General features: G+C 73.1%; 3 protein-coding genes across 12 annotated transcripts; 1 reads left to right on the forward strand and 2 right to left on the reverse strand.

The window, feature by feature from the left end:
* Positions 1-65: 65 nt before the first annotated feature.
* Positions 66-4,485, forward strand: CCDC78 (coiled-coil domain containing 78). 10 transcript variants are annotated; one of them, XM_058285583.2, is made up of 13 exons: positions 868-1,106; positions 1,262-1,372; positions 1,454-1,540; positions 1,733-1,816; positions 2,071-2,147; positions 2,267-2,345; positions 2,450-2,575; positions 2,680-2,867; positions 2,967-3,106; positions 3,232-3,325; positions 3,956-4,022; positions 4,091-4,191; positions 4,287-4,485. In XM_058285583.2, exons 1-13 carry the CDS (start codon positions 969-971, stop codon positions 4,387-4,389), a joined length of 1,395 nt encoding a protein of 464 aa, XP_058141566.1. In that variant the 5' UTR covers positions 868-968; the 3' UTR covers positions 4,390-4,485. The 10 variants fall into 10 exon arrangements, 9 of the variants coding, with proteins under 9 accessions (XP_058141572.1, XP_058141571.1, XP_058141570.1 ...); XM_058285584.2 differs by having other exon boundaries at positions 869-1,106; positions 1,265-1,372; XM_023586466.3 differs by having other exon boundaries at positions 877-1,028.
* Positions 4,482-6,706, reverse strand: ANTKMT (adenine nucleotide translocase lysine methyltransferase). Its single transcript, XM_058285596.2, has 5 exons — positions 6,139-6,706; positions 5,234-5,338; positions 5,008-5,148; positions 4,856-4,906; positions 4,482-4,765 (listed from the first exon to the last, which is right to left on the reverse strand). The coding sequence occupies exons 1-5, from the start codon at positions 6,529-6,531 to the stop codon at positions 4,514-4,516; spliced, it is 942 nt and encodes a 313-aa protein (XP_058141579.1). The 5' UTR covers positions 6,532-6,706; the 3' UTR covers positions 4,482-4,513.
* A 1,909-nt stretch (positions 6,707-8,615) lies between these two features.
* On the reverse strand, positions 8,616-10,618 carry METRN (meteorin, glial cell differentiation regulator). Its single transcript, XM_004450243.4, is given in 5 exon segments — positions 8,616-9,109; positions 9,186-9,245; positions 10,011-10,219; positions 10,221-10,409; positions 10,524-10,618. Coding segments are annotated over 5 exon segments (870 nt in total). The 3' UTR covers positions 8,616-8,792.
* Between the last annotated feature and the right edge of the window lie 823 nt (positions 10,619-11,441).

Raw genomic sequence — 11,441 nt, forward strand, 5'->3', positions numbered from 1 at the left:
ATGGGAGCCCAGGCCGGGGGGGCAGGACACTCGGATGGAGAGCGGGCCCAGCAGCCACTGGTGGCCGCCCACCGGCCACCGCAAAGGATGCGCCCCACGGCCTCCGAGCGCCCTCTCCTGGCCCTAGGCCCGGGTTTGCGAGGACAGGGGACAGGGGATGGGGGTCGGCCCTGTGCACACGCTGGGGCCCAGAAGGAGCCGGCTCCCTGCTTCTGGCGCTGCCCGGAGGACCCGCGCAGAGCCCGCCCTGCCGCCGGCCCCGCCCCTCCCGCGGTGGCCCTGCCCCACAGGCCATCTCTCCGCACGGCACAACCCATGACCAGCCTCGTACCCCGCGTGGGCCGCAGCGCCTGAAGGACAACGAACTGATGGACGGACTGGCGGGGGCGGGGCCTCGGGCTGCTGGTCACGGGGCCGGATGGAGCGCTCTCGGCCCCCCCGCTGCCAACGCCCCTGCGCAGTCCACGAGTCTGCGCGCAGCTTGGGGTAGGGGGGCAGTGTGCCGGGGCCAGGCACCTCCTCAGGGAAGCCCTCCTGGCACCCCGCTGCGCCTGTCGTTCCCTGGCCCCGGGCCCCTGGTTCCCTGTCTGGGACGCCCGCGCCCCCTTCCTTGGGGCCCGGGAGGTGGGTGTCTCCGAATCGCCCCGGCCCAGCATTCAGCCAGGACCTGGGGGTGCCTCCTGGGGAGGCCTCTGGTAGGGCTGGCCCCCGCCCTTCCTGCTGGGGCTCTCCAGGGTGGCACCCTTGGTGTGGTACGCGTGTTACACTTGCGTGCACTTCACCTACGGGAAGCGCACGCCCAGGATGGACAAGGGCGGCCCCAAGGAGCCCCCTCGCTGGCCTGCCCCGCCCTCCGGGTGGGGCCCAGGAGCCTTGGCAACGCTGGTCACTGCGACACAGCAACAGCCAGCCGGGCAGGCGGCAGGCAGGCAGCCCCGAGTGGGGAGCAGCCCAGGTCCCTGTAGCCCATGCAGCACAGGGAGGCCCGGGGGCCCGGGCCAGGGGCCCCACCTCAGGCTGATGGGAACGTGAGTCCACCAGGACCTGCCACTCCGCCCTGGGGAAGGGGGCTCTTCCTTTCCCCTCCAAGGCCGGCCAGGCTGGGGGTACAGTTCTGCACCTGCGGGTGATCAGACCAGGGGAGGGGCACCTGGGCTTGGCCAGGCTCAGTGGGTGGGCATGGGTGGCAGGTGGCTGATGGAGGCGGCGCACTGCCCGGGCCTCAATCAGCCAGGGTGGGTGGGGTGCCCCCATTCTGCAGCAGGCCGAGGACTGGCTGCTGGGGGTCCCAGGGGACACCCCCGTCTGGGCCACCAGCCTGGAAATGGAGCTGCATTCGAATCTAGTGCTGAGCGAGGAGCAGAGGCTGCAGGTGGGTGCGGGGCCGGGGGGCTAGTGGGGGAGGGTGCCTGCGGGGCCCCACAGGCGCCTGCTCTCACCTGGGCCCCTGCAGACCTCCAGAGAGCTGGTGGACCTGCAGATGGCCACCCACCGCCTGCAGGCGCAGCACGAGGCCGAGCTCTTCACACTCAGGAGTGAGGTGGGCCCTTGTGTGAGCTCCGCGCCCCAGCCCGAGCGCAGGGTGGGCGCGCACACCGGAGGAGGAGCGCCGAGAGGGGTCTGGCTGTGTGGGAGGGCCCCATGTGATGTGTACACTGAGGGGGGGTGGGGGTAGGGGGCCGAGGGAGCCGGCCTGGCCCGGCAGGCGCCTGCTCACCCCGCCTGCCCGCAGGTCCTGCGACTGGAGAGCCGGGTGCTGGAGCTGGAGCTGCAGGGGCGTCCTGGCCAGAGCCGGGGGCGCGAGGCCCCAGGGAAGGTCACTGGGCTCACGCCGGGCCCACGGGAAGGGGCTGGGTGGGAACCTCAGCAGGGGCACTGTGGGGGGTGCTCGCTCACCCTCAGCCTTCCCCCTTCCCTCCCGCTGCAGTTGCAGCCTGAGGACTGCAGGCTCTCCAAGCCCGAGCAGCAAAACGTGGGACAGAGCGTGGGTGTGCAGCCACCAGCCTGGGGGGGCTGCGGTGGGGGGAGACCTTAGAGTTCCAGTCCTGCCACCCCCTGTGCACCCCACAGCCATTGGGAGGCCAGGAGCGCCGGCCAGGAGACTCGGAGCCGACACTGGGGCAGCAGCGGGCGCTGGAGGCACATGTGTGAGTGCCAGCGGCCATGGGTCGGCCAGGGCCAGCGAGCAGGGCGAGGCGTGCAGTGGCGATTCCCAAGGGCTGAGGGGTCCCTCCCGGGCCTGCTGAGCCTCGCACCACACTTGCAGGGCAGCCCTGGGCCGGCAGCTGCAGGGAGCCCGAGAGGAGGCCCGGCTGGCCGGGCAGCGACTGGCCACGCACACCGTGGTGAGACCCCACCCACCCGCACCAAGACCGGCAGGCGGGCCCCCAGGCAGGGCAAAGCCCACCCTGGCTGGACCCAGGTTCAAGAGCGCCCTGCTCCCCCGCAGGCTCTGGCCGCCTGCCAGGGCCAACTCTGCCACGCCGAGGCCGAGAACAGCCGCCTGCAGCTGCAGCTCAAGAGGCTGAACGAGGAGTACACAGCCCGGCTGCAGCGCTGCGCCCGGGACGTGGCTGTGAGCGTGGGGGGCTGGGGCGGGTGGCGGGGCGGGCGGCCGGGGAAGCCGTGGCCTGGCCGTGCTGCCCGGCCCCAGGCCCTGCCCGGCCCCATCTCCTCCAGCACTACGCCGACAGTGCGGGCCGGGCCCCGGACGCTGGGCCCCTGCGGGCGTTCCTGGAGGCCACCCTGGAGGACATCCGCGTGGCGCACCGCAGCCGTGAGACTCAGCTGGCCCGCGCTGCCCGCACCTACCGCAAGCGCCTGGCCGACCTAAGCCGCAGGCACGAGGAGCTGCTGGCCACCCACAGGTGGGACCCACTGACACCTGGGCTGGGTGGCCCTGAGTGACCCCCAGTGCAGCCCAGTGTGCAGCGGGAGCCCCCTGACTTTGGTACACCCTGGCGCAGACTCCGGGACCCCCAAGGCCATCTTCAATGCAGCCACCGCAGACCTCCAGTGGCTGCCGCGGCGCGCGGCCATGGGTCCCAGCCACCTGCAGAAGAACAAGGCGAGGCTGGAGGCGGAGCTCCTGAAGCCCCCTGCCCAGGTGAGCCCGCTCTGCTGCCCCCCACACCCGCCTTGGGGCGCAGAGCCCCAGAACTCAACCGCAGGCCTTGCCCCAGGCTCTGCAGAGCCCCCGCCTCGGGTCCCTGAGCGGCTGCCCTTGCTCAGCTGACCAGGGGTCCCTGCAGCGAGGAAAGCCCGGGGGCCTCGGGGTGCTGCCCTTCCCCACGGAAGCCACCCAAGGGGAGACAGCAGAGCCACAGTAAGTGCCCAGGGGTGCTGGGGCCCTGGGGCGGGAAGGGCAGGTGCAAAACGTGGCCTTCCACCTCATTTGCGCATCCTCCGAATCTCTGTGGGTGGGCCCTGGCCAGAGTGGAAGGAGCAGGCCCACCCCCTAGCCACAGGGGGCTCCTTGTCTGCGTGGGGGCATCCTAACCACAGAACAACCAGACAGCCACGTGCAGACAAAGAGAGGTCCTGCCAGGGAGAGGAGCTGACCTCACCTGAGGTCCAGGAGAGCCCAAGGAGGGGCCTGAAGACCAGCGAGGAAGAGAAGTGGGAGGCCTGGGGGGGGCTGCCCGAGGTACTAGCCCGGGCAGGGGACAGCTGCCAGGTGACCCCGCCCATCCTTGCCTCAGGGCCACCAAGCTCCCAACGGTAACATGGGCGGAGACTCATGTGGGCGATGCACACGCAGCAAGGGGGCGTGGGTCCCCGTCCTGGCCTTGTGATACAGCCCTCCCTGCACATCGGAGGCAGACTCGGAGGCTCCAGGGCCCATGGTGACAGCGCCACCTCGTCCCACACTCCCAGGAAGCACCACCCCAAGGCTCAGGGAGCCCCAATCTGAGCAGGATCACTGCTCGGTCCCTTGTGCGCCCACCCTCTGCAGGGGCCTGGATGCTGTGTCCTGGGCGCAGATCCACCGAAAGCTCCAGGACTTCTCCCATGGCACCCAGGTAGCGGCCAAGGGCTGGCTGGGATCCCCCTCACCTGAGGCCCGGGCTCACCCCCCTCCCCCCACCAGGCAGAACTAGAACGGGAGCGGGCACAGCTGCTGGCCCGGGCCACGGTGGCTGAGGAGCAGCTTGCCGAGCTACAAGAGTACGTGGACCAGCACCTGCTCAGGTGTGCTTGGGCAGGTGGGCCGGGCGTGGCCTCTGTGAAAGGGAAGATGCCCGTCCCTGCCTGGTGGGCGACTGAGGCCTGGCCCCTCCGAGCAGGTACAAGCAGGAGATCCTGAGGCTGAGGAAGCTCCTGGGCACAGCGGCGCCACGCAGAGCAAGGCCCGCCTCTCCCCGGGACCCGAGGGCCCGCAGCCGCTAGTGGGTTACCCCAGGAACACGGAGTGGAGCCTTCCTGCAATGCACCCTTTTGGGGGCGAGCCTCCCACCTCTTCTGCCAAACAAGAGCCAGGAAAGAGCCCAGAGTCTTTATTGTGTCCGAGCAGTCAGCCCGTCTGAGAAGTGGGGGCCCCAGGGACCTGGGCAGAACTGGGTCCAGGGGCGGCCTCGACAGGCACCCCCAGCGAGGAGGCAGCCTCCCCAGCCGGCCCACCACGGCTGACGTCATAGGCCCAGACGCGGTCCGGGCCCTCCCCCACCACGGCCACCGGCTGCCAGGTGGGGAGGGGGAAGCGCCCAGAGACCACGCGGGCCCCCTGGGGCAGCTCTGCCTGCAGCTTGGCCTCCAGCAGCAGGAGCTGGGGGAGAAGGGCAGGCCGGGAGTGGGCATGGGGTACCGAGCACAGCTGCCCCCCCGGGTCCCGGCCTCCCCGAGAGCCTCGACCTACCACGCTGGGAGCTAGGAACACGGACACGTTGTGGCAGTCCTTCAGGCTCACCTGCGGGAGACGGGGCCCCGGCCAGGAGGAGTGATGGGCATGGGCGTGGGCGCGGCGCGGGCCAGGGCGGCCAGGCTAGGGCGGGAAGCCCCCCGGGTTACCTTCCAGAGGTCCTCCCGGCGGTAGCAGACGCTGCCGGCACAGCCCGCCCTCCAGGCGTGCAGCCGCGCCAGCGCCACCAGCCACGGGTTCAGCTCGTATCCCACGGCCGGGCGGAGGCCGCACCTGTGCGCCGCCAGCACCTGCGGGCGGCGAGGGAGCGTCGGGACCCGGCGCGGGGGGAGAGGGCGCGGGGGGAGAGGGGCGCGGCTCCCCGGCACTCCTTACGATCCTGCCGTCGCCGGAGCCCAGATCCACCGTCCTCCCGGGGCGGCCTCGCAGCAGCGACAGCACGTGCTCCACCTGCCGCGAGCTGGCGCCGACGTACGGCACCTGGGTAGGGGCGGAGCGGGCTGGGGGGGCGGAGCCCGCCGGACACACGGGCGCCCCGGGCCTGGCCCAGCGCTGAGCGCCGACCAGGGGCGGCCCCGGGGCTCTTCTTAGCGCTGGCCCCGCCCACGGCCCCGCCCACGGCCCCGCCTTCAGCCCTACCCTAGAGCCTCCAGGCCCCGCCCCAGCTCCGCCCCATCTGCAGTTCCCCACTCCGCCCACAGCCCCGCCCCGTCTGCGGCTCCCCACTCCGCCCACAGGCCCGCCCCATACGCGGTGCCTCGCTCCGCCCACAGCCCCGCCCCGGAGCCTCCAGGCCCGCCCCATCTGCGGTTCCCCCGCTCCGCCCACAGCCCCACCCCAGTGACTCCAGGCCCCGCCCCGTCTGCGGCCCCACACTCCGCCCACAGTCCCGCCCCAGAGCCTCCCGGCCCCGCCCCGTCTGCGGTCCCCCACCCCGCCCACAGCCCCGCCCCGCCCGCGGTCTCCCACTCCGCCCGCAGCCCCGCCCCAGAGCCTCCAGGCCCCGCCCCATACGCGGTGCCTCGCTCCGCCCACAGCCCCGCCCCGGAGCCTCCAGGCCCCGCCCCATCTGCGGTTCCCCCGCTCCGCCCACAGCCCCACCCCAGTGACTCCAGGCCCCGCCCCGTCTGCGGTCCCACACTCCGCCCACAGCCCCGCCCCGGGGCCTCCCGGCCCCGCCCCGCCCGCGGTCCCCCACTCCGCCCACAGCCCCGCCCCGGGGCCTCCAAGCCCCGCCCAGGCCCCGCCCCGGGGGCGCCTGGCCCCGCCCCGGCGCGCACCTGCAGCCGCAGCGGCACGCGGCGGAAGCCCGGCTGCAGCAGCAGGGCCCACACGGCGTAGGCCGCCAGGCCCGAGCCCGCCGCCGCCTGCAGCAGCTCCAGCGCGCTGAGACGCCGCTCGCGCAGCTCGGTCAGCGCCTCGGCCGGGTCGTCCTGCTCCATGGCCCGCCCGTGCCCCTCCGCCGCGGGGCCCGAGCCAGCCGCGGAGACGCCGGAAGTGCGAGCGGAGCCCACGGCCGCGATGCCGGAAGTGGCCGGCAGGAACCTCGCGGCCGGTCCGTCGCGCAGTCCGCTCCGCCGGTGCTTCCGGGCCCTCCCGCGAGTGCCGGGTCGTGGGCGGTGACCCCGCCGCCCCCCCGCTCCCCGCCCCGGGGCCTGGGCCGCCGCCCCCATTTCGACGCCGCGGCAGTCAGCTCGCTCGAGGGGTGCCTCCGCGGGCGGTTATTCTGGGCGCTGGGACCCCAGGGGGGATGCAGGCAGGCGCTGCCCCTCCGAGGGGGCTGCACACCCAAGGGAAACTGGGTACTGCGAGTCATGGCCAGAGGGAAGGGGCTTCCGCCAAGGGGGGTCCTGACCCAGATAATCCACTTTGTACCGAGGCGCCAAGAGCCAGCGGGGCCGGGGCGCAGTGGGAGAGGGCCTAATGGGGTGGGGGCGGACCCCGGGGGTGGGCAGTCCTAAGGAAGAAACCCTTCCTGTCCCTCTCCCAGCTGGGGGCACTTAGCCCGAAAGGGCTGGACAACGGGAGGCTGGGCCTGGGCGGCGGCATTGGAAGCTGGCTGCAGGGGGTGGGGCGGGCTGCAGGTCTGAGAAAACAGATGTCGACTGTCTGGTGAAAGTGGTAGGAGGGCAGCCGGACAGGTGGGCCTCTGGCTGCCGGCCCAGCCCTGGGGGCGGGGGACAGTCAGGGGGGGCCAAGGAGACCTTCCTTCTTCCGAAAATATCAAAAAGACAGATTCCCAGCAAAGCCTGGGGGTGGGCAGGGGCTGTGACTGGAACCTCCCAGGAGGGTGTGAACTGGTCCCTGGCTGGGGGTGTCCTTACACAGCACTCCATTCTCATCACTTCCGTTCGCTGTGTGTGGTACCCAGAAGGCGCCCAATAAAAGCTTGAGACGGCCTGCAGCCCGGCTCCCATTTCGCCAGTACACACCACAGCCTCCCTCACCGTTCCCCTCCGACCCTCACGCCTCAACCCCTTCTCCCTGGGCAGGCAGGAAAGCCCCCCGCCCAACCTTCTGGGGCGTCTTCGGGGACGGTGCCCAGGCACTTGGGCCCTACACCTGAGAAGAACAGCTCTGCCTCTGAAGTCCACTCTGGGGGCAGGGCGGGAGGCGGCCATTCCCAGGGCCAGTGAGAGGCCCACATCCAGCCCGAGCAACTGCCCAGCATGCTTGCTGGCAGGTGGACTGGAAAGCGGGGTGCAGCTGGGCGCCTCCTCCCAGAGGCCCTGATTCGGGGCTGGTGCCAAGCGTGGGGGTGCTGCTTCCCCAAAATAGAAAGGGAGAGGTGAGCACACTTGCTTCCCCCTTCTCTGAGGAGAGGGGGTGGAGAGCGAGTCCAGGCTGGAAATGACGGTGAAATGTGGAGTGGGAAGAGAAGCGGAATTTGCAAGGCTGAGGAGGGCGGGAGGAGCCCCGCAGAGTGCTACCCAGGGGGCCCTGATTCTCATCAGTCCCCAAAACAGGTGGTCTAAGGAGTGGTGCATGCGCACACACACGCAGCCTGCAGGATCCCGGGGCCCGCGCCAGGTGCTGGGTAACGCCGGAGGACCCCGGGGAGCCCCGCTGGTGGGCGCTGCACACCATCCAGGCGGCCTCAGGACTGCCAGCTTCAGACGCCCCGCACCTGCTGGCCTCTCTATGCCGTAGGCTGAGGAGGAAGGCAGAGCGGCAACAATGCGGCCAGTGGCGGGAAACGGCCCGTAGAGACCCCATTGTGTGCCCCTGCGCGCCGGAAATGGGCAAGCAGCAGGGGCCCGAGGCAGAGAGCCCGCAGCCCACAGCGTCCGGATGCTCTGCACATCTGCAAGAGCCTGGGACAGAGGGGCCCATTCTTCCCGCAGGCAGGGCCAGGCCAGGATGACTCGGGCACTTGCGGACCGTGGAGGGGGAAGGCAAGCGGAGGCTGGCACCCCGCCAATCCCAGCACCCCTCCCCTCGGCCCAGCTCACAGCCGGGCAGTGGCAACCGCCGGCCAGCCCTCCCCACCTGGGGACCCCCCTCGGACCTGCCGTGAGCTGCAGAAGCAAACGGGTGAGGGGCCGGGCCAGGGCAGCAGGGCAGGGGCTCCACCAGTGGGCGGTGGCCTGGGGGTGCCCTCCCCTGCCCTGTCCCAGCCTCTGTCCCCCAGGTGGCTTTAGACTAGGTACCACCCCTGAGCCTCGGTCTCCACCTCTGACTGGGCACCCCAGCAGTCCTCAGGGCTGTGGGGAGGACGGGAGGTGAGGCAGGGCCCGCGCGGGGCTGTGGCACACAAGACACAGTGACTCTGGCCGGTGCCATCAGCGTTCTTACTGATCATCGCCCCGGAGGCGGTGGCTTTCCTTACGCCATCTGGAAGCCCCTTCCCCACCCAGCTTCCTCCCACCCCCTCCCCGGCGCCCCGCCCCAAGGGAAGGGAGGTTGACCAGCTGGTGGTCAACCCTGGGCTCCCTCAGTCCAGCGCCACCTCACAGGGGTGGAGGTGGGCAGCAAGGGCAGCCGCGTAGACGCGGCCAAACTCCTGGAAGCGGGGGGCGCAGCCCAGCCAGGCCTCGCCGAAGCGGCTCCAGCCCATGAAGAGGAAGGCGCCAGGGCCGTGGCGGACGCCACAGCGCAGCGGGGCGCGGATGGACACTGGCACCCGGCCCCCCACACCCCCCGCCCGGAACAGCGGCCGCGTCTGGCGGAGGACACGGGCGACCGCCACGCTGATGACGGACTCCTGCAGCTCCGGGTCGTGGGTGACCCCCTGGATGGTCCCGTGGAGCACTGTGGGGGACACAATGGCCAGTGGCGGGGCAGGCGGGGAGGGCAGGCCTCAGGCCCCCCCATGATGGGGACTCACCGAAGTCACTGGCGCAGGCGGCCAGGAGGAGCTCGGCGTCACTGCAGGGCCTGCAGGCTCCTGGCAGGCGGGGACACCGTGAGCACAGGCCCCACCCCCTCCCGGCACCCCCAGCCACAGACCTCCCCTGGCAGGAGGCAGAGGGGGCGCCAAGCACCAGAGCCACAGCTGAGCACGTGCAGGCACCTCCACGGCCCACGTGGGCGCACAGCTGCAGTGCCACGGGACCACGGAGTACGTGTGCCCTGAAGCACTTTCTAGCACACCCAGCATCCCAGAGCTGCCTCCCAGGGCCCAAAGAGGACCAGCCGGGCGTGGGTGGCAGGGGGCAGCTCTTCCCAGCAGAAGAGAGAAACCGCCAGCCCCTGCGGGGTCAGGCTCAGCGCTGCAGGGGAGGCGGGGCTGCAGCTCCATGGCAACCGGCCCCACACTGGACTTTTGTTGGTCTGGAGGTCACTGTGGGGCCAGGGACCCTGGGCAGCTCCAGCTTCCGCCTGGGGCTTTGGTTCTGCCACTCCCTGGGATTCCCCTCCCCCAACCCAGCGCTGGCCCTTCAGGGACCGGGGACAGGCTCCACTCCCCCCACTCTGCCCCCTGCTCGCTCTTTTCCTAAGATGAGTCTTGAGAGAGAAGGGAAACCCAAGTTAGCCCTTTCCTCCCTCAGGTCTATCCCCACACCCACACCCGCTGTGATGCCTTTGATTAGCCACTTTGCAGCCCCTTGGGCCTCAGTTTCCCCATCTGTGCCATGGGACCATGCCCAGGCAGGGTGTGGCTTGAGGACACCCTCCCCCCGGGGCCGGCCCCCCCCCAGAGGCCACTCACCGTCCATGCCAAGGCGGTGGGCCTGCGGCGGCAGCCCCGGCCGCCCGTCCCCCTGCAGCTCGAAGCGGAAGGCGGCCACGCGGCGGCTGATGTCACGGTGCGGCGCCGCCTGCAGGAAGAGGGCCCGGGGCTCGCGGGGCCCCCAGCGCGCACAGAGGCCCCCGGCCGGGCCTGGGCCCTCGGCCAGCAGCAGCTCCAGGGTGCCGCCCGCGCTCCGCGAAGACCTGGGCGCCCGCGAAGGGCCGCGCCGGCCGCAGGCAGACGACCCCGGGCCGGGCGGCGAGGTCGGGGCCGCCCAGGGCGAGGCGCAGCGCCCCGGCCGGGTACAGCCGCTCGACGGCGCCCTCCGCGCAGGCCAGCGCCAGCTGCCCCACGCTGCCGGGCTCCTGGGTCAGGCCGCTGCGCGGACGGGACGCGCGCTGAGCGGGCGCCCGGGTCCCCGCCCCGCACCCTCCGCAGGCCCAGCGGCGGCCCCAGCCCCCGGCCCCGCCGCGGGCCCCCCGCGGGGTGTACCTGCCCCTCCAGCTGCAGCGGTCCCCCGAGGAGCCGGCGCGGGCGGCGGCCAGGAGCCCGCAGCAGAGCGCGCAGAGCAGCGCGGGGGCCGGCATGGCGCGGGGGCGCACGGGGCTCCCGGGCCTCAGGGCTGCGGCCCGGCGGGTCGGGGGCGGCGGCGGCCCGCCCCGCGCCAGCCCCGCGCCAGCCCCGCGCCAGCCCCCGCGCAGCCCCCGCGTCAGCCCCGCGCCAGCCCCCGCGCCAGTCCCCGCGCCAGCCCCCGCGCCAGCCCCGCGGCAGCCCCCGCCCGCCCCTCGCCCGCCCCGCGTCAGCCCCGCGCCAGCCCCGCGTCAGCCCCGCGCCAGCCCCCGCGCAGCCCCCGCGTCAGCCCCGCGCCAGCCCCCGCGCCAGTCCCCGCGCCAGCCCCCGCGCCAGCCCCGCGGCAGCCCCCGCCCGCCCCTCGCCCGCCCCGCGTCAGCCCCGCGCCAGCCCCGCGTCAGCCCCGCGCCAGCCCCGCGCCAGCCCCGCGCCAGCCCCCGCGCAGCCCCCGCGTCAGCCCCGCGCCAGCCCCCGCGCCAGTCCCCGCGCCAGCCCCGCGCAGCCCCCGCCCGCCCCTCGCCCGCCCCGCGTCAGCCCCGCGCCAGCCCCGCGCCAGCCCCCGCGCAGCCCCCGCGTCAGCCCCCGCGCAGCCCCCGCGTCGGGGCCAGCGGGGGGGGGGGGAGGGCGGGGCCCGGGGCGGGGCCTGCGCGGAGCGGCCAATCGCGGCGCGGCCCCGGAACTTTCCGCCAATCACAGCGGCGCCCGCGGGGGCGGGGGCGCGGCGGGCGGGCTCTGGGCCGCTGTCCCCGAGGCTCGGCCGAGCCGGGTGGGTCCATCAGCGAGGAGGGCTGGCTCGCCCGGGCCGCCCCGCCACGCCCCCTGGCCGGGCCCGCGGACCCC

Source organism: Dasypus novemcinctus, chromosome 23 (assembly GCF_030445035.2).
Source record: "Dasypus novemcinctus isolate mDasNov1 chromosome 23, mDasNov1.1.hap2, whole genome shotgun sequence".
In the NCBI taxonomy this organism is placed as follows: domain Eukaryota; kingdom Metazoa; phylum Chordata; class Mammalia; order Cingulata; family Dasypodidae; genus Dasypus; species Dasypus novemcinctus.

Coding starts and splice junctions, on each gene's coding strand:
- CCDC78 (XM_058285583.2), top strand. CDS start 969: ATGCAGCACAGGGAGGCCCGGGGGCCCGGGCCAGGGGCCCCACCTCAG. Junction 1,107..1,261: donor CAAGGCCGGCCAGGCTGGGG/GTACAGTTCTGC, acceptor CCCATTCTGCAG/CAGGCCGAGGACTGGCTGCT. Junction 1,817..2,070: donor GGCGCGAGGCCCCAGGGAAG/GTCACTGGGCTC, acceptor TGCACCCCACAG/CCATTGGGAGGCCAGGAGCG.
- ANTKMT (XM_058285596.2), bottom strand. CDS start 6,531: ATGGGGGCGGCGGCCCAGGCCCCGGGGCGGGGAGCGGGGGGGCGGCGG. Junction 5,339..6,138: donor GCGTGCCGCTGCGGCTGCAG/GTGCGCGCCGGG, acceptor GCCCCTACCCAG/GTGCCGTACGTCGGCGCCAG. Junction 4,907..5,007: donor GCCGGGAGGACCTCTGGAAG/GTAACCCGGGGG, acceptor CGTCTCCCGCAG/GTGAGCCTGAAGGACTGCCA.